At 43.5% G+C, this 26,293-nt stretch overlaps 1 protein-coding gene across 2 annotated transcripts in view; it reads right to left on the bottom strand.

Annotated features, from left to right (window-relative positions):
- Positions 1–14,608: 14,608 nt before the first annotated feature.
- TMEM250 (transmembrane protein 250) overlaps positions 14,609–26,293 on the bottom strand; it is a 31,336-nt gene continuing 19,651 nt past the window's right edge. For both annotated transcript variants that reach the window (XM_085613413.1, XM_085613422.1), the window contains exon 2: positions 14,609–15,465. In XM_085613413.1, the coding sequence (XP_085469539.1) occupies positions 14,913–15,347 (435 nt within the window). In that variant the 5' untranslated portion in view covers positions 15,348–15,465 and the 3' untranslated portion in view covers positions 14,609–14,912. The remainder of the gene's footprint in view (positions 15,466–26,293) is intronic.

Here is a 26,293-nt window from a genome sequence, read left to right as displayed (position 1 = left end):
ATTGCACACAAGAAACACCAGTTTATGTCAAACCAATTTGCAAGTACTGTTCATCATGGAATCAAGGCTAAAGTAAACAAACAGCCAAACATGGTTCCAAGACCATTGTCTTAACATGGGCTACAAAATATTATATGTGGAAGGAGGAAAGAAAAACACCATGGATGTGGGTAGTGATTATTTTGAAACAATGTCACTCCATCAAAGATATTATAAATACTCAATGAGAAAAGGAGAAGGGATGATCATGTGAGTAGATGCTGGAGATTGCGAAAATATCCACTAACTACAATTCGTCCACCAGGCTACAAACATTTGTGTTGGGTGCATATAAAAACTAGCTGGGGACCTAGGTAGTGATCCCACCATCCACATTCTGGATGACTAATATATAATTCATTACCACTTGTCAGTACTTGGAGATTTTTTTGAAAATTTGAGTGGTTACTTACATTTCAACCAGGTTTCAAGCTGAACTACACATTATCGAGGTTGCATCACTAATTGTGTGTTCTTTAGGGATATCAACAATCGAGCCAATGAAAAGAAGACTGACCTATCCTATGTTCCGATCGCAGACTTTCTTTTTAAATGCACTACCCCAATTCTAAAGGCTATAACGGTTCAATGCCTTCGCCTCCAAGCCAAATGAAATAGTAAGGGTTTTACCGAGGACTAACAAAGTGATAAAATGACCATCACATCATTAGAGGGAGTGGATCAAATTGCACAAAGCTCATGCCACATGTCCCTTCTTTCTGTTTGCTGAGGCGCTTAATGAACTGGCTCCTCCCACAGCTTGCAATATTTCATCACACAGACACAGACATATTCAAATTAATCCAGAGTTTAAAAAAATTAAAACAGAAGGGTAGAAAATGGAAAGAAACTGGGATGATCTGTTCCCTTACGATTAAACAATTAAAACCCCTAATACATTATACTTAGGGCTCCCGGTTTTATGGTATTTATTTTTTTGCCATTTCTGTCTGTATCTATCCATATTTCGTTTTTGCTACTTTTATCTGTACTTATCCATATTTATTTTGGATTTTGTGGAAAAATTAAGCTGACATTAGTATATTTCCACATGTATTTAATCAATAAATGTGCACTCGTGCTTAAATGTCTGCCAGGTTTCAGTGCTGTGAACAACCATAGAAGATACATCAGTGCACTTATCTGAAAATATGCACATTTCAGTGTCAAACTTGGGCACATCTACTGCTGTTAAAGCCTCTTTTCTAATATTCCTTTCATTTTGAACCTCCTTATCAATCCACACATTTACTGGTCTGACAGTCATGTCAGAGAGTATTTAGAATTACTCAAAAAGCAACCCAATTTCCGTTTTTATCCACATTTAAAAATAAATACAGACAAGAAAATCATTTTTTTCGGTCTGTATTTATCTGTAAAAACCTGTAAAAACGGAAAACAGGGAGCCTTAATTATACTACATTTTTTTAAAGTACATTTTTGATACTGTATACTATTGGATGCTAAATTGAATTCACAATCTCACTTCCTCACAGTGGATTCTTTCCTGTTCATCTAGTGTGGCCCCCAGAATAGTTACAAGAGACAAGTGAAGAGATCACAAACATTTATCAATCAAAATTATTAATGTAAGGATGGTTTGAAGATAGGACTGCTTAACACCAACTTCATGCAAATGTACTGAATAATTCTAATCAAGAAAATGTTATGAGTTGACTAGACTTTGCCCAGAGTATCGAATAATCCATGGGTGACCTCGATTATCCTTCTTCTAAAGTTCAGACCAGTCCTAGAGGAGGAGGTGAAAGGATTCTTCTGAAACTCAAAGAAACAAAACTAGAATATGACCAGGTCACCGGCTGGCTGTTGTGACAATTTGCTAATACCCTTGCTCCATTCATCACAAAAATGGTCAACTCCTCATTACAAGAAGACACCTTACTGAGGGTTTTGAAGGACTGGGTTAGAACCCTGCTTTCGAGAAAAGCAAACTTGAATGCAGATGATTGAGGGAACTAGCATCTGATCACTACAACTCTCATGAGCAAGATCATGGGGAAAGAATAAGAGGGATATTAACTTTTGGTGAATTCCTGCAAATAGGAAATATGGGTGATGTACGTATTCTGGTCTTGCTCGATCTCTTGGCCACATTTAACAGGGTTGTTTGGGATTTACTGGTGTGCCATATGCAGTTGTTATCCAGGTTCAATGCATCTGCATGGAAGAGGTGCGTTTCAGAACCCCAGGGTGTTAACCTGTGCTCCTCTTTATTACCTCCCGTCATAATTTCCTCAGGGTTAATATAGTTTCGGACTTATAGGCAATGCCCATAATGACCATCATCACGAGGAATTAATTTTTATTCCAGTCTTACACTGACATACACCTAAATAGGGAGGGTAGAGAGAGACTCGTGTAAGCTTAAGACAATACATGCTTGCTTTACCGAGGTACAAAAATGGATAAACACATGCAGGGTGGGTGGGGGGCAGGGAGAAACAAAAGCAATCCCGACAGGTAGTTTAGTGGCTAAAGTAATCTCCCGCTAAGTACGGAAGTATGTTCCGAAATAAACATAAGTGTGTTGAAATGGCACATATTTTAAAGACACTTCAACATGAATGGCGTCCAACTCACCTTTTGAGAAATATTTTGAGCCCAGAAGCCTGGGTAATTCACATGCATTAAAAAAAAAAAAACATCTTTGATAATTCACAGTTGTTTTCCCTCAATGCCACAATTGAAGATGCTCTAGTTTTCCCATTTGGTTTATTTTACCTTTCTTGACGCTTACCAGTCCAATAAAAACCAGCAGCTTAAGATTTCAGCATACAAGGTTTGTATATTTGGACTGGTTTGTCATGTTCTAATTAAAAATACAATCCTATGGGGCTAGATAATGCCGGCATTGGCTCCCCTATATGTTAGGTGGTTCCTACTAAAGTGGGAAAAACCATTCTGATCCAAACAATATGTCATTTCTGTCATAGCATGAGTAGGGTCTCTTTCTGAAACTTCCTCAGTTTGGAAAGCACGCTCAAGGGCAACGTTTTGCCTATTAACCCTTTCGCTGCCAGGCCACCCCGTGCCACGCCCTTTTTTGGCTATTTGGGTAGTTTGTGCTTAGGCCTCCATAGCATTTTGTCCACATAAGGTATCCAGGCCAAATGTGCTTCTTTTTCTTCCAACATCCTGAGGATTCTACAGGTAGACAGGGTTTGTGCGTGACTGAGAAATTAGACAAAATACAGCTAAAGTTTTTGTTTTGGGGGAAAAATGGGGAAGAAGTGCTGCAGACGAAAGTCTGTTTTAATCCATGCAAATGGTATCAATGAAGGGCTTGTGGTGCTAAAACCACCATCTTCCCAGCTTTCAGGAACAGAGACTTTTTTTCAGAAAACCTAACTTTTCTACACAATTTTGGCACTTTACTGATATATAACCTATTTTTCCTATTTTTTGTGCTTTTAACCACCTTCCAGTTAGTGGTAGAAGTGGATTTGAAACAAATAATGGATCCCGGAAAGCTATAAATATCTGGCCAGTAGACATAATTCTGAGTTCAGCCAAGGGTCATTTGTGTAGCTCCTTCAAGGTGTTCCTATAGAAACTAACATTTGAATTAAAAAAAATATTGAAATGGAGTAAAAAATAAAAAAACAGCCATTTTTGCCTACATTTTCACCGGTAACTTATTTTAACTATGGTAGATTTGTGAAAGCAATATACCATTACGTTTGTGGGACTTTTTTGGTTGCGGGGATATATAGGGCTTGCAGGTTTACCTAGAACCAGAGGTATCCAGAGCCAATAACTGAGCTGCACCTTGTGCAATGGTTTTTCATTGTGTACCAGGTATACATCAATTCATTTGATAAAATATACAGAGTGAAAAATAGATATTAAGGAAACCTACGCATTTCTGAAATGGGAACAAAAAATGAAGTTTGGAAGTAGTGGGTATTTGTGCATCTCTGAATTTGTGGGTACGCATAATAGCATGTGAATTAGAGGTAGAGGGTATTTTTCAAAATTATTATTTTTTTTTATTTTATTTATTTATTTATTTTTTACACACAGCATTACATTTGAAAGTCAGAAATGCATTGAAAGAAAAATGGCAATAACACTTGTTCTACTATTCTGTGTTCCGCTAAGTCTCCCGATATAAATGGTACCTCACTTGTAAAGGTAGGCCTAGTGACCACGACAGGAAATGGCCCAAAACACAACATGGACATGTCACATTTTTCTACTCAAAACTAACCTTTTTTGCAATTTGCCTAGCTGTGGAGTTTGGCCCATAGCTCAGCCGGCACATAGGGAAGCCTAGCAAACCTGTACATTTTTAAAAACTAGACACCCAGGGGAATCCAGGATGGGGTGACATGTGAGTCTCTTACCAGGTTCCGTTACTCAGAATCACTTGCAAACCTCAAACTTTGTCCCCAAAAATAAAAAACACATTTTCCTCACATTTCGGTAATAGAAAGTTCTGGAATCTGCGGAGAGCCACAAGTTTCCACACACTCGGCATTCCCCCAAGTCTCCTGATATAAATGGTAAATCACTTGTGTGGGTAGGCCTAGTGAGTGCAACAGGAAATGGCCCACAAAATGATCTGGTTTTGCAAGGGAGCCACCTGCATTTTGGTCCCTGGCTCCATGGCCATCTAGGGAAACCTACCAAACCCAGACTTTTCTGAAAACTAGACACCCGGAGGAGTCCAGGGAGGTGTGGCTCGCGTGGACACCCCCACTTCACACACCCCCCCACTTCACACCACCACCCCCCCCCCCCCACACACCACCACCCCCCCCCCCCCCACACACCACCACCACCACCCCCCCACACACCACACACACACACACACACACACACACACACACACACACACACACACACACACACACACACACACACACCATGTGTTCTTACCCAGAATCCCCTGCAAACCTCCAATTTAGCTTATAAAAACATTAATCAGATTTTCCTTACTCTCCTTACATCTCTGTCTGGGATCACAGCGCCAGCACAAACTGCTTACCGCCCAGTATTCCCCTTGGTCTCCCGATAAACAGGATACATTTCAGGGGAATCTGGGTAGGGAAATGTTGGGCGATCCATGCAAGCCACACCTCCCTGGACTCCCCCTGGTGTCTAGTTTTCAGAAATGTTTGGGTTTGGTAGGTTTCCCTAAACCTTTATTTTGCCTCTTTCTTCTCACTCCTGCTTTGTATTTTGCCTCTTTCTGCTAGTTTCGGAGCTGGATTCTGTCTCTTTACAGGTTTTTGACCATTTTGCCTCGTTCTGCCTGTTTTCCCCCTCTTCTTCACCATTTCCCTCCTCCCGCCACCCAACGCCCAGCCCGCCCCCAGGGCCATTGAGCAAGTCCTTGTGCCAGCTCCACTGTGATGGTCCTCCTGTCCAGCTTACCTGCAGTCCGCTGCCCTCTGTTGCCTTTGGTTTTGTGCCTCCCCTGCTCATTTTCTGCCTTTTCTCTGCTCGTTCCTGTCCTCTATTTTACTTCGTTCTGTCTGTTATTTTGCCTCTTTCTATTAGTTTCGGACCTTTATTTTGCCTCCTTTTGCTAGTTTCTGACCTGTATTTTGACTATTTCGGCTTGTTTCTGACCTTTAATTTGCCTCCTTTTTGCTAATTTCTTACCTTTATTCTGCCTTACAGCCACAGCTGACTGATAGATGAATTAATTCTTTTAATGGCTTTTACGAGGAACTAATTGCAAATCTATGAACTAGGGAAAAGGCAGAAATTTTAACTTGAAATATTTTGTTTATGTAAAGCAGCTACATGGGTCTACACCACACACATTTACCAAACACTATTGTGTGGATGTGTTGGCACGTTAGTAGGCTAATGTAGGCCAAGCAGTACTTAAAAGACAGTTTCAGACAACTACAACATCTACAGGTTAGCCAGCGCTTTGGGGGTATACTACTTTGTAGTCTATGCAAAGCATGTGTATCTACAGCACACATGCCTCGAACGGATGTTACTTACCCAGTAGACATCTGTTCTTGGCATGTAAAGCTGTAGATTCACATGTGCCCAACCCCCTCCCTGGATACCTGTAGTTGTTGCAGTTCTTCATTAAACACTTATACGCATAGACATCTTTTTACTACACTTGCTTACTCCATTCTCACCCTCTTGCGGGAAAACAATTCAACAATGGAGTTGATGACCATTCGCACTATCACCGTAAGGAGGAGTCACCTTACCTCATGACTAAGAAAGACTTCTTTGAAGAAAATCAACTTGCAAACATCCGGACCCAACACTAGATGGCAGGAGTATGCAAAGCATGTGTATCTACAGCCCACATGCCTCGAAATCAGACTCCCAGAAGTAGATATAATGAAATACCAGGCCTATAAAGTGCACTTGTGAGGTTATGTATAGCACGGCTAATCACCCGGTAGGGTATCTAGGCACTCTTGAATGCAGAAATGACATCAGTATGGCAGACTGTCATACTCTAAAATGTAGGGGAAGGAGTAGGATTGCTTGCACTTCTAGTTTTGATACTCTGCCAAACTAAGTGAACATTTACATACTCTTACATTTATGGGCATTCCTACATCCCCTCATGTACATCCCCAATCTATAAACTCATGTGAAGTTGCTGTCAAAAAGGTGGGTGCAGTGTAGGAATGGGTGGGTTGAGTAACATTTAAATGGGTTGCAAGGGATATGTATTCCCCACTAAAGAAAAAAAAAACCTTTTTGGCGGGGTGAGGGGTAAGAATGCATAACTAAATGCACAACTACACAAGAAATAAACATGCAGAGCTTTCCACCTGATGAAAAATTTGCAGAATCGAAGGAGAGACATTTTAGGACTTTAGGAAACCTACGGCTGGTGTAGATTGCCTGGGGCCGTATTACACAAATTTCCCTGGGCCGCAATGGGCATGTGTGGCCCCATCTGTATCACTGAGAGCGCCACCACGTTCGAAGGCATTCTCATTTGCGTGGAGGTGTTGTCTCATGCAAATCAGCCGATCTCTTTGCGCCTGCGCCATATTATGAAATTGAACGCAAAGGCTAAAAAGCTGTCAGGAGTCTCACTGACAGTGTCCATAAAAAATGATGGTGCAGTATCAGTGTCCCCTACCCGATGGCAACCCTCTGGAGGGGACAAAGGTGGTCCCATGGCCCATGCCCCCCACCTCCAGACATCCTCCTGCAAGCAGGTGCAGTAACTCACTGAACCCGCCTGTAAGGAGATCTCTGTTCCCTCTCTAAAATGCAGGTGGGCGCCACCTACACAGTGAAACACAGAGCAACCGATTAAAGCAACCGCTCCGTATTTCAATGAATGCACTGGCTCTAGGACTGCCTCGGGTGCGTTCATTGTAATCCGCGTTCAGGATTGCGGCCGGCGCACCAGTTTAAAGGTGCGCAGAGGCGAAAACATGAACAGTGCACTAGATATATACAGCCGCGGCCCGTGGAGGGAGTTCCGTGGGGCGGTAAGGCGGGCGGGGAGGGGCAGGGTGGGGGGTTCTAAAAACCGGAATATGGATAATTACAGGTAAGTAAACAGATAAATAAAACGAATTTCGTAGCGCGCGCTGCATCGCAAAATGCGATGCAGCGTGCGCTACGAAATTAGTTTTTATTTAATTGTTTACTTACCTGTAATTATCCATATTCCGGTTTTTAGAACCCCCCATCCTGCCCCTCCCCCGCCCCGCCTTACCGCCCCACGGAACTCCCTCCACGGGCCGCGGCTGGATATACATTACATCCCGTGGAGAACTCCTAGGATCTTTCGTCTGAAATTTGCTAGAACATTACAGGACTCATTTTCTGACTTTTCACCGGTGCATTTTTTAAAACTGGAACATGTGATAGAAGTACATTTAATAAATGACACAGGAAACTACATCAAAATCAGAAACATCCAACTGTACCACAGACTAGAGACTGGAAATAAAAAGTAAACGATGAACAAAAGCAGTCTTGATTGGCTATTCGTACTGAACCAGACTTCAAAGCCATTTTAACGCTTTGATCAATAACCACTTGATTCCCTCGAATGACTAATGCAAGTGCCTCAATATTTAATTTGTTATTTAGAACCGATAGGTGGAATCCTAATACCGTTCATCCATTTTATCTGAACAGCCACGGAAATAAACAAATGGACAAAGGCAGATCTACATTGGTTTGCTTTCCAGCCTTACTATAAAATGTTGATATAGAACATATATTATATTATATATACACACACATATATATATATATACACATACACACACACACATCACATATACATACACACACACATATACATACACACATGCATGCAAACATACGCAAATTTGCCTTTTCTGCATCGTCATCCAGATTTTGGATTCAAATATTGCTGGTTTTGAACTCGGTGCACTTTACTAATGCTCACAGTGGTGAAGTGCTTGTGCTTAGTCTATCGTTACAACAAACAAATGATGGACGGAATGCTGACAATGCATACATTCTCCCCCAGTCAAGAGATCTGGGTTGAATCCATCGTTCTTTTGCCCACTACACCACCCCAGTTTAGACATGGCCATATGCAAATCAGTCTTGACCCTGTGCATCATGGGAACAGTCCAGCCCGAACTGCCAAGCCATGTCTTCCCTGGACCGGAATCAAGCATCCTAGGACCGGTTTCTGGCTATCAGCCGTCATCAGCCAGGATAGCTTGACTCCAGTGGCGTAGTGAGCATGGGTCGCACGTCTGGGAATACCCATCCCACTTAGGGCGAAAAGCGTTACAACAAACAAATGATGGACGGAATGCTGACAATGCATACATTCTCCCCCAGTCATCCTGGCTGATGACGGCTGATAGCCAGAAACCGGTCCTAGGATGCTTGATTCCGGTCCAGGGAAGACATGGCTTGGCAGTTCGGGCTGGACTGTTCCCATGAGGCACAGGGTAAAGACTGATTTGCATATGGCCATGTCTGAACTGGGGTGGCGTAGTGGGCAAAAGAACAATGGATTTAACCCAGATCTCTTGACTGGGGGAGAATGTCTGCATTGTCAGCATTCCGTCCATCATTTGTTTGTTGCAACGCTTTGTGTTTAGTCTATAACATGCATGTTGTACATTGGAACTCCCAATTTGGCCTATTTAACTTACACTATAAGTTCCTTGCAAATGGTGCCGTAAGTGCACCTATGGCATGTAAAGTTCAAATGTCCTATGTGGGCTGCAGTGTATATTTACACCACCCACATATGTGACAAATATTTAGGTCTGTCAGCTGCACCACCGTGCTCTGGCTCAGCTGCAGTTTAAATGCACTGCAGTAACTTGTGACAGGGAAAAATACCTTTTCCATATAGGAAAAGTCTGTTTTATATATACATGTTTCCTCAAAAGCTGCCCTGTAATTGCAAACGTCAAGGTGCTAATGTATAAAAAAAATATAGCACACTATATATTGAAGTCAGACTGCTTCATAGTGAAATAAAATCCAAAAGCCATTTTATTTTGTAGGCTGGGACTGACATTTCCCTAATAAGCCTAAGTGGGAATAACATCTTTACTTTCTAACTGCAATTGGGAAAGGGCTAGAAATAAATCTTAGTTTTGTTTTTAAAATCTGGCTTAATGGTGAACTCAGATTAGCACAATTTAAACAGAAAATAACTTTGTAAGAATTGACTTTTGGCTGCATGAACTGGCTGAAAACCATCACACTTCCAGTGCTCAAATACACGTCCTTTGCTGGGAAATTTCATGACTCTGGCTCAAAGGACAAAGGTGCGAATCTGGGCCCAGGAAGCCCAACTGCTGAACACTTCGCTATGTGGGAGAGGATAGGAACAGTTAACAGAACACATGTCACCTTTATCACTACCTCTTTCACTTGGATATGCCAGGTAGGACTACTCCTATCCATTTCCTGGTCTTCCTAGACAGCCTGCCCTACGTCACAGTAGGCGAGAAAACCAGCTCTGACACCCATCACACTTTCAGAATTATAATCCAAATCTTTGGCTGGAAGAGGTAACAGCTCTTGTTCAAAGAAAAACCAACGGGTTACCACTGGGCCCAGGAAAGGCAATTGGGTGTTAACTGCGGACCACGATGCAAGGATTAGCTATGTGGAAGTGGACACGAACAGCAGAAGAAGAAAAAAAGGTTAGTTTTAGCACTATCACTTTTGACTTGGAGATGCAAAGGAGGGGGTCTTCTATTCATCCCCAGCACCCTCCTAGACAGTTAGGCTCCAGCCACAGTAGGAGAGGAATCCCATCTTGACCCAGTCAGGCACAGGAGTGGCCATAAAGCTGAAGAAGGTCATTTGCTGACACCTGGGTCCTGCCATCTTGAAAAAGGGACTCCTACATAAATCTAAAGTATGCAAAAGAGGAAACGCTACAAAAGGAGGTGGGAGAAATTGCAAAAAAAAACAAGAAAAAAAAAACCTAGGATTCAGTTCTAGAACTCATCCAATTATGAACTAGTGTACAGGATACATCTGGCACCTTCTTGGAATGCTTCTGGACCCGAAAAGACTCCACCTGAAGAAGCCAGCTCTGGTGATGGAAGAAACCAGATTTCTTACTCCTGCTGAAAGAAGAGGACTAAAGGCCCCCTGAACACTGCTGGAAATCAGGAACTGCTCTACAAGGGTCAAGTGGTTTGTCTCTTGTTTACCTGCTTCAGGGATACAAAAAGCACAAGTATTCCTTACTCCAAGAGAGCCCACCTGACTAAAGACTCGACCTTCCAAGCGACCGGACTGGAGAGAGATCTGAGGCCCAGAAGCCTGCCTGCTTGCCTTGAGAAGCTAGGGCTGCAGGACTGACCAGACAGCTTTCCCAGCAGTTGGATGCTACGTCTGAAAGTAAAACCTTTGATTGTGTCAACCCGCTTGGTGTATCCAACCTCCTCTCCATTGTGCTCAGCCTGAATTTACACCTAGGTCCTGAACCATCGTAAACTGTGGTCTTTCCATACTAGACTTTATCGGGGTGTTTTTTGCCTCAAAACTTTAAAAATCCATTACCCTGTTTCTCCTTAACCTATTCTGACAATATTTAGGTCATTATTTTTTCCTAAATTGGTTTGGGAGTTTTGTTGTGTTGTGTTCCTTACTTTAAAATTGTTGGTAATGCATGGACATAGCATACGCTTTTCTAGGTTTTGCCTATGACTTGTGCCATAGCTACCAAGGCTAGAGCAGAGCTTCTTTCAGGACTGAGCTTTGACATAACTAGGTTGGGTTGAATGAGTTGGCAAGGGTGCCCCTTCCCAAATTAATAACCCAATTTGACAGCAAACCATCAAATTATCTTACAAAAAGAAAATTATATGTTATTTAAAGAGTTTGTTTTACACAGACTGACGCTTAGATCTGTATAATAATATAGCTTCATGCACCCTGCTGAGGAAATGAGAAGGGCAAATAACACACTGCATAACCAAATGTATGGACAAAGTTCTGAAGTTTCACATAGAAGGCTCACTGTCACAAGCCCAATGTGGTGCTTGGTTCATCAAAGGCCAGTAGACTGACCACTCAAAGGAAATAATTTCAGTAGTCCCCTTCTCATAAATAATGAGAAATGGCTCAGTGAATCTGCTTGTGAGGACTTGGTGCAAAGCACAGATAGAATGGCTATGCTTTTAAGCAGGGGTACCAACACAGTGGCTCTAGTCGGAAGAGCAGATTTCAGTGTAAAGAATCAGGTCTGTTAGGAGTGAGAGAGAATATAAGCACAGTCAAAGCCAATGTGTCTCGTTTTGCCAATGCATGTACTAACTTTATCAATGCTTCTGTGATGCAAGCATTGGCAAAACTATCGCGTGTCCATGTTGAAATTCATCTTTTGTATTTTTTAATAATAGTTATACTATTCAAATAGCCATCTTAGCATGGTATAATTGTACTAAAGATTTAAAAGGAAAGAATTCCAAAATGACCACCATATGGTTTATGAAAGCAATCAGACAGAATGTGCTAGCCATCTTGGAATTCTATTTTTTCCATTGTTCATTCTAGGATTCAAAGATGGCTGTCAAGTTGCACCTATTCATTCTATTTTTTAATGAAAGGTATAGCATAGCAAGATGGCCATAACCATATTATGCCTGGCTCAACATGGCGGCCATCTTGGAACGCTAAACCTGTATTATCTATTAAAGAGTATAAAAAAAACAACTGAAAGGCAGGAAGTGCAGATTGTATAGAGTAGACTTTTTCGAAGTCAGCTGCCTTATTAAAGACAATACTAGCAGTAGGGGGTGTGCACCTATGTTTGCATGCAAGCTCAATTGAAGAGCCTCTCCACAGGAACTGCTGCTGCGGTTGGGACAAACACAAGAATAGGGAGTTGAGCCATCGAGTGACAACCAGGGAAATGAGACGGACAAGAAAACTATTTAACCATGTGGGAAGGGAAGACCTACTGCCCACTCGTTGGTGTATTGTATACAATGTTGTCTGTAGCCAAGCACCTCAAATTATGCAATTTTGTGTCTGAGGAGTTTTCTGCATAAATATGGATCTGCTGCATTTGCCATCACCTGCAGCTATCAACAAAGTATTTTTTTTCTAGCGCACATGGATCAAAAGTTACTAAAAGCATGGCAACATGTTTTGGTGCGCCGTGGAAGGCCGTTTGCAAAGACTGACTGGTCAACTTTCTCTTTAATATTTCTTTATTTGGATGTTGAAGTGGACCAATGAGGTGAAACCTTTGCCTAAACAGCGTTAACAAGTATAAAATCCAAAATAAAAATATAATATCACTAAATGTGGGGCATTCAGGGATGTGGAATTCCTATAGCCAGATGCCCAGGTCATATTATTTGGGATCAAAGGCAACACATTTTCATGTGTATTTTGTCCTGGAGTCAAGTAGGCCCACCCCCCTGCAGCACAAACCCTTCACTGCCTGTTTCCAGTACCACATTATGGATTAAGGAAAATATTTTTGTCCAAATGTTAATGCTGTTCAAACTGGTATTTATGGTTCATTCATTGAAAGCCTTTATTTTTAGAGTAAGGCCTCTAAGTAAATGTTGTAAGCTCCGACTACACTACTGACAGTGGTTTCAGTATAAAAATGTGTACACACGTTTTCAAAGTTTAGCAATATGAGGCTATGTATAATGCTCCCAGAATGCTCTCTGATTTGATGCAAATATTTGCAGAAGCTTGAAAGCAAGATTGAGGATTCTTTGCTTTCAAAATAAAACGTTCATAAAAAAATGAAAGCAGGATAACATTTTTTTTTGCTAAACTACTGTAAAATTTCAGATACCATTTCTTTGCAGCATCATTTAGTAACCTGTGTGGATGCATGCTATTATTTTCCAAAAATATTCATAATAGAAAATCAGTGTAACCAGTTTCAATAAGATTATGGGAAACAAAAATAAACAATCATTGGTAAAGCCAGTAGGTCTGAAATTGGTGGTCAGCTTTTTAGTTTTGTCAATGTGTGACTGGTTATGACATGGTTTTTGTAAAACTTTATGTGGGAGAGCCCGGGCCCTCACCATTATAAAAAAACATTGGTAGAAGCAAAAATAGTTTTATGGTCTCAAAAAGCACACACTGCCACAGTAGTTACTGGCATTGAACAAAACTACTTTGTGTGCCGATATGCTCCTTATGAACGAGCAGAATGCTGTCACTCACAGTGAAGCCAGCCGAAACAGAGAGAGACAGAATTTTAACAAACACAAAAGGTCAGAGTAACGACAGACCAAATTAAAGGCCCAATTATTAAAGAAAGTCTCAAAAGTGCATCCATGTTATAGGTCCTTGCATTAAGTGCGGCTATACAGCTTTCGCGAATTCCCAAGAATTTACAGAAGTAGGACAAGAAATAGCACTCCTAGAAAATATTTTGTGAACTGCATTTTAGCATGAGCAAGTATGCATGTGTAGATTTGCTCATGCGAACATCTGAGTGTTTGCAAGTTTACTTTCCTTCCAACCACTTTTTTTTCCCCCCCCAACTCTGGAAGAAGGTTTACGTCTGCCATACAACTCCAAACATTTTCAGTATGTGAAAAGATTAGACAAGAGTTATTGAAAACCCTTAAAACATGCAAGTTAGTAGGTTTGCAGACTCAAAAGGGCATTCTAACCCTGGAACTATTGCTTGCCACTCCCTTCAGCCCCAGTATGTAGATATGCGGAAACGTTGCAACATAAGGGGATTTCAAGTACTCAAACAGTACTATGGTATGAGCTCTGGGTTAATCAGAGCGGCTATATCAGAGCTCTTATATAATGAGATTACTGCCATAATTTGTCGCTGCAACTACATGGCACCAAAGGGGCAAGTGGATTTTGTTACAGGACAAGTAGATTTATGAAGCAACCTGCCCCATGGACAAGTAGATATTGGATTACATTCCACACCCTTGTGCATTACATCGCATAATTTGCCATTTTTATACGCATAATTTAGAGAATCCTGCTGCCTAAATTGATCCTCTCCTGCTGCATAATTCCAGTGGCCTCATCTGTAAAATTAACTCAGCAAACCGCATATGCACGTCACTCTTCATTGATGTTGCTGGTTTATTATAGTTGTCCACAAAGCAGGAGGCATATGTTTTGGATTGAGCAAATCACCTTTATTCAGACATGTCATTGGTTTACAACATTCAAAGCTTCTCTCTCTCTTCTCAACAATTCCCTCATTACAAAGATGGTTATTTTTCAAGCTTATAGGATTATAATTGTGTTTGATGTCTATCTTTAGGAACCACATTTGAATGACGGTAATCTGTATTACTGGCACGTTGTATGCATCAACTGCTATGTTTTAAGTGCAAGTATCAAACAAATATATACAGATTTAAGTGTTAAAAGCAAATTGGACTTTTTAAATTTAAGTTTACATGCGGTTACCTTAATTACATATCTACAAAAACCATGAAACACCACCCGAGCCCACCCACTAGCAGCATGGTCACTTGGATTCCATAAATAAGCAGCTCATTCAGGAGGGCAAAATCAACTCGCCGATGACCTAACAGCAAGAGGATGACAGACAGTTTATATTGGAAACGGAGAAATACTCTCATCCCCAGGTACTGAAGGCAAAACAAGATGGAAAGCGCCACCCACAGAATGGAGGTGAACAGACTGCAGCTGAAGTACAGGAGGAAACGTATAAACCCATACATCCATCGGGACTTTAGGTAGATGTCAAAGTTGCTGTACTTGGTACGCACAAGGTTAGTCGTCCTTATTGGACTGCAGGCGGCATGTAGACATGTAGTGTGGGGGCCATGGAACGAACGAACTCGGCGAGGAATGGGGATGACAGGCATCGGGCACCCCACCATTCACAGAGTCCCAAGGGATGGTGTGCTGTGATCATAGCAGATGTTATCACTCAACACGAAATGGATCCAAAGAGCATTGTGGGGTAGTAACAGCTTGAAGTCTCGGAGAAGATCCTACCTAAAAAGAGATAACAGCTGTCAGCCTGTGTGAGCATGGGAGTACACAAATACATTTTAGTTATATAGCTATGAAAAGCCACTAACAAGTTAGGGCTCATGCTCTATTGCCTCTCAAAATTGCAGTAATTTTGGCAGCTTTGCCAGTCAAATAATTCAGTTAATCCGGACATTGGGATGAATATTTAATTAAACAACCCAATCCTTAAGAAAATAAATATAAAACTGGAAAACATAGAAAATGCAAGCTATTAGGTTATAGAAACAAATACCATGAAACAACACTGTATATAGCTTGCTACCTATCAATAATAGAGAGGTAGAAGAGAACTATGGGCAAAGTTCACAAAACAACTAGCAAACATGATAGAACATGTTGGCACATAACTGGATGCGCTCTTCATCAAAGAAACATGACTCACACCCACATACTCCATTGTATACCTAATTTCTTTGGGTACACTATATAACAAGGCCACCTGCACATCTAAGACACAGGAGGTCTCGCAGTCAAGTTATAAGGCCACCTGACTCTGCACCCTCAGGGAAACAGCAACCCTAAAGTCCTCCCCAGCAGCTAATGATCAACCACTTTCAACTAGCCCTCCTGTTACCTCCAGTGATCCCCAAACAGCTGGATTGCTGACAGGTGGTCGAGGCCCCGACCCTTTCTCCACCACTCTGCAAACGCACCTCCTGGCGCACTCCTGGTTGGGGGGGGGGGGGGGAGGGGAAGTAGTCCACTTTAGTCCCGAGGCCCTCAGGAGGCAAGGGGACCTCATTCCCCCACCAGCAGTGCACCGAGAGGTGTGTTTGCAGAGTGGAAAAAGAAAGGGAGCGTAGCCTCCGACCACCTCTCAGCAATCCCACTGTGTGTGGCTTACCATAGGCCACGATGGCCCCTAAGGACCTGTGGTGTTTAGCTTAATTTGTGCAGCACAAGTCTATGTATGCTTTACATTCTATAAATGCCAAGGCTAAGACAGTAGAGTGTTGTAGAGTGCAGCTAGGCTATGGAACGGAATCTGGATTCAGTCTATGCTGATCTCCTGGGCCTTTCACATGTTTGTATTTATGCTGCTTTGATTTAATAAAGCTACTTCTTGAGAGATACAAAAGTTTTCTGGAATTTATGATCACTACAGGACCCTCGCCATTGCAGGGGACTTCATCCCCGAAACAGCAGCGCGCCAGATGGCGCGTTTGCAGAGTGGTGGAGAAAGAGGGCGGGCCTCCGGGCAAGTTGCCGCTTCACCCCCCCCCCCCCCCCGATTTGTTATGAAGAGGGGCCTTGTGGCACCCCTTCCCTGGGCTGTTTAGGCCCCCCCCCCCCCACCAGGACCTCATCCCCAGGTCCTGCCCCCTTTTAAATTTTTTAATAAGGGAACGGGGGCCACATGGCCCCCCTTCCCTGGCCATTTTCAGCCCCAGGGACCCCATCCCCCGTGGCCTGCCCCACCTTTCTTGTTTATATTTTTAATAGGGGAGGAGGGCCACAAGGCCCCCCTCCTGAAGCCAATATCGGCCCTGGGGACCCCGTCCACCGGGGACAGGCCACTTCATTTGGGACCAGAGGCGGGGGGGGGTGGGTGGGAGAGGGACGTTGAAGGCCCCAGTGGTCCCTGCTGGTTCTCTGCCTCCTGCGGGTGCCAGGATTGCTTTGGGGACACAGGGAGCTGCTTCGTTTTTTTTAGTTTTTTTAACTTCAGCAGGAGTTGCCGATCCAGTGCAACTCCCGCCAAAAATTAGAAAACAAACTGAAAAAATACTTTTAGGGCCAGCGAGGGAGGAGGAAGGGGGGGGGGGGGGGGAGGCGGGGGAAGAGGCTCATGTGGGACCCTATCCCCTTTGCCCCCCGCCCCCTCCCTAGGTCTACATCAGTCTGGAGTGCAGTGCTGTGCAGGACATGTGTGTACATGAGTTGTGTGTATTCGGGCTTGTGAATGGTACAATACATTGAAGAATCTGGGTTCCACTTTTGGAGACCCAGGGCTAACTGGAGCAACAAAAGGAGCCAGAAAAATCCCTCCTAACCCCACATAGATTTGTGGATTGCTGCATTCCTTTGATCTGGTTGGGACACACTGAATCAAGGGAGGGCCAGGCTCTTTAGAATACTTCAATGGGTGTTCTTTAGAGAAACTCTGCAAGACTTCTGCCTGTGAACATGACTGGGAGCCAAGGCCTGCCAGTCAACCAGCTGGGTGAGGGAACGTCACCCAGGGAATCAAAGGCCCCCTGCCCCTGAAGCACAATTGCCTGCCAAGACCAGTGTGCCCTGTGAGGAAAAGGAGAGCACTGGAGGGAGTGAAGTCCAGTGGGGGGATCCTTGCAACTGGATCCCTGTAGCCAGGTGTTATGAGATGGCTGCTTGCCCACGTGAAGGGAAATATCAGCGACACACGTATGCCAGAGGAGAGCCGCTGTGAACTTTGCTGCACCGATCATTTCATCACCCGTGTGCATGAGTGAATGTTAGCGACCTCATGGACCAGGTGAGGCTGCCTGAAGATTACTGCAGTGCCGGTCAGGATGTAACCTATTTGGAGTGGAGTCGACAACCCTGTATGCCAGGTAGGGTGGACATGAAGAAAGATTACCGTCATGCAGATAAAGTTGCAGCCTGTGTGTGGAATGAAGTCTGTGAGCCCGTATACCAGGTTGTGCCACCATGAAGATCGCTACTATACAGATCAGGCCGTCATCCATGTACAGAATGAGTACGTTGATCCAGTATGCCAGGTGGCCACCAGGACAAGGCATGGAGTGTGGTCTGTTCGAAACAGTGGTCATGAGGAGGAGGACGCTGGAGTGAACTGACAGGCCCAAGCCAGAACTACCACCAGGAGAGAGACAGTGTGAGTGAGTGTGTGAGTGTCCAAGCCCCACACCAGTGGGGAGGATCCCAGGACACTTAGCAACATTGAAGAAGCACCAAGGACTCCCCCTCCCCCCCCCCCACACCTCAGGCTGCTACAGGACTGCATGTGAGGAACTCAACACCTGACTGCTGCCCCTTCCGGGTTGCGTGTGAAGAACTTACGGCAGCAGCTTTAGCATTCATGAAGACTCCAGTATTTTAGATCTTGCTGATGTGGGTAATACTGATTTACGGGCCAGATGGCCCCGAGGGAACTTGTCTGCCATATACTGCATAAACGCTGGAACACTTTTGCACTTTTAATGTTAATAAAATGTTGGGCTACTACTGGGGCTTAACCTGAATGTCGCCTATAGTGCATGGTGAATATCCGCTACGGCGAGGTGAGTGGGACTCAGGAATCTGCCTATAAAACACTAGAGTCCTGACCTCAAGAGACTGTGTATTATTTTGGAATGCTGTATTTTATTTTGTGTTTATATATAAATGCTTATTTTTACCTAAAAGTATTTGATTGGACAATCATTTATTGCTGCTGAACGTATTTTGAGTTGTGAGTCCATGTTCACCCCTAGGTCTACCTCCCTGCCGAGAAGCCGTGAACTGCTCGATCGGTGCTACTATTGAGGTTCAAGTGCTGAAGGGGCACTTGGCCCAGTTGCTCAGGATCCATACATAGTTGGTTAGGCCCCAGGACATCAGGAGTAAAAAGCCTCAACCCTTATAGTACAATACATGGAAGATTCTGGGTTCCACGGTTGTGCCCAGTAGCTCCTACTAGCACCGTGGATCTCCAAATGGGGTTCTGACGAACTGCATCACCCAAACACTGAATTAACAACATAGGCTGCCCCGAGTCCACCACCTCTTCAAAGTGAGTTGCATTCTGTACAAAACTACAAAAAATAGCTGTCCCGTTTACTCAACTCAAAAAATAACAACCTAAACCGGACAACAGGACACAAAGCGCCAGTACAATGCTAGCTATGGAGACAAGGAGAGGCAAAAAGGATCTGGAATAACATGCCCGCCAAAACTAGATTACAAGTTCAACAAGCATTTGCAATGCAATAGGTCTCACATTGGTAAAAGTTAGAGCAATTGGTGGTGTTAATGTGACAGTTTTTTTACTTAAATGTTTTGGTTTAGAGTTGGCAGGACACTTGTATTGATATGACCACAATTTGTCAAGAGGCTGCAGGCAGTCTTGAGGGCAGGAAATGAGGTGGTCACAACAGAGAAGGGCCGGAAGTGAAAGTCCTGCTTAATTTTGCTTTAAACCCGGATAAATAATGCAGAAAGGGTTCCAACTGAGAGAGTGGGAATGGATAAATACCCACACAGAATTGAGATTTTGGACTGCTGCTGCATAAAATAAATGTGTTGATTAAATAAAAGCTGCGCGTGATGATTTATGAAATGCTGTGCGTTTGCTGGCGTGTGGGCTAGATACTTAAAAAAGTAAATACCATACTTTCCAAGCATTGCCTGAACACAGTGAGCTACAATAAGAGTCGATTTGCCCTCGCTTTACTGCGTTGCCCCCGATTCCTACCAGGCCAGACTTTTATTTTGTCATAGAACAGCAACCGGCAACAGCCTGTGCCGGGTTTCTAATGTGCAAGCATAATTAAGGGCCAGGTGCTGGTTTGCCAGCAGATGCGAGATGGGCTGTTGAGTTAATGTGTTTACTTTGCTGGTGACTTTGGTAAAGATGAAGAGCGACAACAAAATCAGAGTTTGCGCACGCCTTCGGTAAAAAAATGAATCACGGAATGTCGTGCTAAAAAAAAAAAAAAAATTGTTGGGCGAGCAGCACACAACAGAAGAAAAGACGAGCGGCCAACATTTTTAAAGATTAAGCACGGCATGCGCAAAAAAAATAAAAGGTTACGTCGCACGCTAATGCAACCAAAACCATAGAAAAACACACCTAAAATTACAAGAACAACATGTCGGGGGGGGGGGGGGGGAAGAGGGAGTGCGGTTGGGGCAGTAAGTAGCTGTTGTGTCTGCAACAGCAGCTATGATGAAGTCATTAACAAAAGAGTGCTCAAAAACTGTCAATAAAACATACAGAGTAACAACATTAACAACACATGTAACAAGGGCTGTCCTCATGGGAAGCTACAAGAGTAGAAAAGCAAAGTATCCACAGAAAAAGCATTTACAAAAGGACAATCACAAGAGCCAATTGAAAACATGGGCAGGCAATGGGCAGAGTTTAAAGCCCATATCCTGAATACAGCAGGTCTCAAAGAGACAGAGCAAGCACTGCCTAGGCTAGACCTAAAAAAGGATAATAGAACAAGCCTTCAGAAAACAATAATTCATTGCATAAAATGAACAAACCATCACACAAATGCTTGGCCTTATATATAAATAAACTTTAATCACACCTATGGGCACGATCACCCTGCTCAGCATTCTAGTTTAGGTTCTCCCTTTACAAATTACCTCTATATACATACATCATGAAGAAGTAATGTTGTGCCTTTGTGTGCAATTATGCAGGATGAATCCGCAGGCCTTAAAAGGGAGGTTATTTTCCTCCTGAATGGGTGCGTATACTATGTAAACTAAAGACTATTTAAAGAACCTATGTAAGCAGAATAAGACTATACATTCTTTCATATTCACGGGTCCAGTGCTTTCTTTGATATTTCAACAGGCCTTCTAAGAACCAAACTTCCAAAAACACTTCAAAGCATAGTCTGGGGTAGTAAGTGCTATATAAATACAATACTTCTGACAGTCCCTAGTCACCATCAAGGTACCACTTTCTGCAAGCTACTTGGCTCTGTATCTCCATTCTCAAGCTTCGCATTTCCAGCCTGAGAGCAGTGCTTTAAATGGACGGGTACTGTCAGGTACTGAGTATCAGCACTTTTTCTTTCATTTTAAAGAGAGTACCTACTTTTCTCAGTACAGGCGGAGTACTTTTAATAGGAGAGTACTGACACGTTTAATTAGTGAACAGGTACTCTGCAAAAGTGGGTGCCAAAACCAAACATGCAGAATTGTCTCACTCCTGCCAAGGTTAGGGCACTAGGCAAGAGTGGGAATTATTGCTCACAATAATTAACACTGGCTGAGCTTTTCAATTCTACGATGTTGAAGAAATTCTGCAACGCGGTTCTGTCATCTCATGACAACTACCTGTCAACGCAAAAGAGCGCATCGAAAACAAAGTAGACGAGGAAAACTGCCAATTTTCCAGCACATGACCGCTTGGGTGTTACCTTTGCTGCAGACTACCAATTAGGGCACAGCCGTTTCGTACATTCTTTATGCCCTTAACAAGTGTCCTAAGTTGGAAGGTTAGTGTGCGTCAGGGCATGCACAGTATCTGTTTGTGGCAGTGTTAGTGCTTTTCATGCAGCGTATGTTTGTGTGAAAGGCTCTGATGTTACATGATGAAATTCTTTAAACACAAATTCTTCTATGCATGAAAATAGAGGGTTTAAGACTTCATAGTATTCTTTCTTTTGAAAATTTTAATTCATTTTTGTATAGAAAAGAAAGCAACAAATATCAGAAGCGAAGGGACACGATAAGTTACTTATCCAGCCAATAAGGTTAGAACAAAATTCAATACAAAGCTGTGCAACGGTGCAGGAGGACCCCATGAAGGTGGAATGAAAAGGGAAACGAGGTGGGAAAGTCCTGTGAAGCAGTCGTATTCACCAACCAGCCCGGAACAGGATCCCAGATCCAGCCCTGCTTACTCCTCCGAGGATTGTTCTCAATTAGCACCATCTCCAACTTATTCTCAAGAATTTCCGCCACCAGATCCACTAATAGTGAGGCTCACTGGAAAGCCAGAAACGTGCCAACAGCAGTCATGCCAGCGAAAAAAATATATATAATCCAGACAGGTAGGAATGAACAGCTGGTGAACGTCCCGGCATGATCAGCTATGACCGTAAGGTTAGGAATGCTATAAACTTGCCAAAAACAAATTCCCAATACAAACGCAAGATAGAAAAAGATGCAAATCATAACCACATTGGCATCCATGAGCCCACAGTGGAAACAATGGTCCACCGGCCGTAGCTTCATGCTGAATAACAGGTGCAGAGTATAGTACCAGTCATTGATAAATTTGAGAGGATGTACCTTAAAAAGCGACAAATTCAGGGCTAAGTGAGACAACACATTACTGCGCCAGGGATCAGCAACTGTTACTTCCGTATTGAGCAGATCGCCCCACTCATTTGCCCTACGCTGAAACGGATCCTCCAGATGATCTTCAGAAGTCTGATATATTAACTTATAAATTAGCCTGATGTTTCTCTTTAGTGGGGCATTCCTTAGAAGGTCCATGCCGGGGTTATCATAACTCAAGTTTTTTTCCGTAAGACCTAAAATAAAGTGACAGCTGAAGAGATCTATAAAAGACTGTGTAGGGAAGAGAGAACTGTTGCTGTATATTCCCTAATGAGGATAGAACATCTCCATCAAGTAGTTCACCTAAATTCGTAAGATTAACCCTACCCCAAATCTCCCTAAATCTGTCATGAATACAATAAGGAAGATAGGATTATAGCCCAGATATGTGAGCCGATTAAGCAGGTGACACCAGAAAAAAATGCGCTTAAGGAAACTCCAAATAAGATGAAAAACGTTTATGTCTTAAGGCGAGTTTGCTTTAAGTATAATGTGTCCACGATACCCACACCTTGGACTATTGATTCGCCAAGCAGAAGAAACTCTGAACATACGCCCCTGTGGCCACACCCCCCCACCCAAAAACAATCAAAGTCGTGACACTTCATCATTATGAAGTTAAAATCTTGGTCTATGCAGAGGACGTTGCTGTTTTGACGCCTGCTCTGATCGGAGGCCTATGTGCAGTGGTTGTAGTGGCCAAATCATTCGGAGAAGTAGCTGGGTATAAGGTAAATTCTGATAAGACTCCGATCTTATCCAATGTGGCTCCTTTTGGTCCCCAACATTAACATTGTTGAGATCCCAGAGAAAAATGATGGGAAGCTGTAGCAACATTCCATACAAGTTTTTCTAAATGTAATCGTTTTTATTTGAGCCTTATTGGTCATTGCAATCTTATAAAGATGATTATCCTCCCTCTGCATCTATCCCACTTTTTCTCCCAGTGGCCTTCTTTACTAAAGTGGAGTAACTCTGGCAGACGTTCATTTCGTGTTATCGGAAGCCTCACTGTAATATTCAGTTCTGACAGCTCAAGGAAGATGGTGAGGTCTTACTTCTGGTGCTGATGTTTTATTATTTGGCATCATTTTTTTCACGACTCGATAGCTTTCAGTGCCATGCTAAAAAAAATTTAAGAACTGGCTTTATCTTTCATTAGTTTAAAGGCTAATACAGATTTATGAAGGGGTGGCACTGGAGTAAGTCGTTTGGGGTTTACATACATAAGTTGCAGCCTACCGTGAACCCAGTGCTCTTGGCACATGTCTCAAAATGCTGTCAGTGAATGGTCTTCGTGCACCTAAATACCGTGGAGGAATTATTTGAAAACACCCAAGACCTTTGGTTTTGATGCGGTGCTTCAAAGGGTGGGCAAACTGACCCGCTGAGGTCTTTTAAAATGGCTTGGATTGGTAGATTAAACACAGATCTCAGGAGCAAGTGGTTTAAACATGTACGCCATCTACTCAGCATCTTGGCCTGATGCTTGTGAATTACATAGAAATAATTTCAGCAATGGGAAAACCTATCCATTCCATGTCCTTCAGTACACCCAAATGAAAAAGCAGTAAAGTGCACACCAATTTTACCATCTTTGCCTTGAATGTTGATCATATTCATGGATTTAAACTTCTTGCGTGCAGCCTGGGCAACGTGATCCACCCTGGTATCACGCACTCGTAGATACAATCATTAATGGAGCCAAGTTGCACTCCTTTACCAGGCGCACAGCGTATTTCATGATTCTCACACAAATATATCTTCCATTTTTTCCAACTTAGACAATAATTATTCCAACTACTCCAATGAATTTCATTCACTTGTTTATTGTCCTTGTTATTTCACACGTATGATGCTGATGTTTTCAACAACGTTTCTCATGCGACAGATATGCCCATCAGGGCCTTTTTCTGGGCAAGCAAGAATACACCAAACATCCTCAGTCATGAATAATATTGTACCCAATGCATTTCGGGTCATTGATAGCCCTTCAAGGGTTTACTACAAGTAAAAGAACATTGCCGTTAGATTTGTGATTTGAAATCTCCATATCTTCAAATGCAAACAATATAGAATATTGTGCAAAAAACCATGGCATGTTTTACAGCTCACCCTGCACAGCGTTTTCCCTCTACAAGCATAACTATACGCTGCAACACTTTTGCCTGAAAGAGCCTATACCGCGCTCCATCACCCTTCATGAATTAGCTTTCCCAATATCAAATACAACCAACAAGATGTTCCCCCTCGTGAGCATTCTACCGCCTCGTTCTTAATGCGCAATGCTGTGATAAAAATCCAACTCGAACTAGCTTTCATACCTTCATGACTTCTCCCGATGTAGTCAACTTCCCAACATGATTTTCTCTGAGAACGCGTTCCCTGCATTCCTGACTTTCTCCCCCTTTTGATTGATGAAATGAGACTCCACCCCTCACAGATAACCAATGCCCACAGCCCAACTATTTCAATGCCTATCCTCCATAACTACATTGCCCATAATGCACTGCTGTAGCCTACATTTAAGCGCTGGCCCGCTATTTCATGATGTTGCAGTGATTGCTCTTACCCGAACATAAATAAAGGACTCACCCCAAGCAACTATATTAAAATACCTCACCCTCCCTATTGGGAGCGCTGGAGTGCGGATTACTTTGACCGGACCTGTCACTGAACTACTTGGACCAGAGGTCTGTGGGGGCAGCGTGACCACCTACAGCCCCTCCCTCCTCCCAGCAGCAGCCTTAAGAGACCTCGCGCCTCCCGCTTCGCGGGACGCGCAGCGCTGGAGTGCGGATTACTTTGACCGGAGCGGTCACTGAACTACTTGGACCAGAGGTCTGTGGGGGCAGCGTGACCACCTACAGCCCCTCCCTCCTCCCAGCAGCAGCCTTAAGAGACCTCGCGCCTCCCGCTTCGCGGGACGCGCAGCGCTGGAGTGCGGATTACTTTGACCGGAGCTGTCACTGAACTACTTGGACCAGAGGTCTGTGGGGGCAGCGTGACCACCTACAGCCCCTCCCTCCTCCCAGCAGCAGCCTTAAGAGACCTCGCGCCTCCCGCTTCGCGGGACGCGCAGCGCTGGAGTGCGGATTACTTTGACCGGAGCTGTCACTGAACTACTTGGACCAGAGGTCTGTGGGGGCAGCGTGACCACCTACAGCCCCTCCCTCCTCCCAGCAGCAGCCTTAAGAGACCTCGCGCCCCCCGTTTCGCGGGACGCGCCGGGCTAAGCCCGGGCAAAGGGCGGGCCGTCTACGGCCGTCCAAGGCCGACCGAGGCTGGGCTGGGCCACCCCCCTTGCCGTTGGCTACATATATCCTACAAGCGGCTCCTGATTCAGGTGATTGACAATCTCACTGACTCCCATTGGGCATAAGGGGGGCTGTTTCTTAAAATTGTCCATTGTTCCTTAGTTATATCTGTTACATCATCCTCATTGTACGTTAGTACTGGTCTTCATCTCATTTGTGTCCCAATTCTTATTCAACAAACTAACATGGCTACACAACCTACAAAACCAAGGCTTTCCCTGGTGGGGGGCTCAGTTAGGGGGACCTTAGATCACTTTATCACCAGGGCCGCTTCCGTTTTAGAACAAGAGATGGCTATTACGGAACACCGCTTATCATTGGACCCTATTTTTCAGAAGCGTTCATCTTTGGGCCACTTACAACAGGTTCCCTCACCTCCAACTAGGACCAGTGACCCCGATTTAATCAACGACGCTGGCCTCCTTGTGCAACCTTGCGACCCAATAGTCATAGTGCACACC

Source organism: Triturus cristatus, chromosome 1_2 (assembly GCF_964204655.1).
Source record: "Triturus cristatus chromosome 1_2, aTriCri1.1, whole genome shotgun sequence".
Taxonomy (NCBI): domain Eukaryota; kingdom Metazoa; phylum Chordata; class Amphibia; order Caudata; family Salamandridae; genus Triturus; species Triturus cristatus.
The sequence above is the reverse complement of the archived record's forward strand: the minus strand, read 5'-3'. Positions and strand labels throughout refer to the sequence as shown.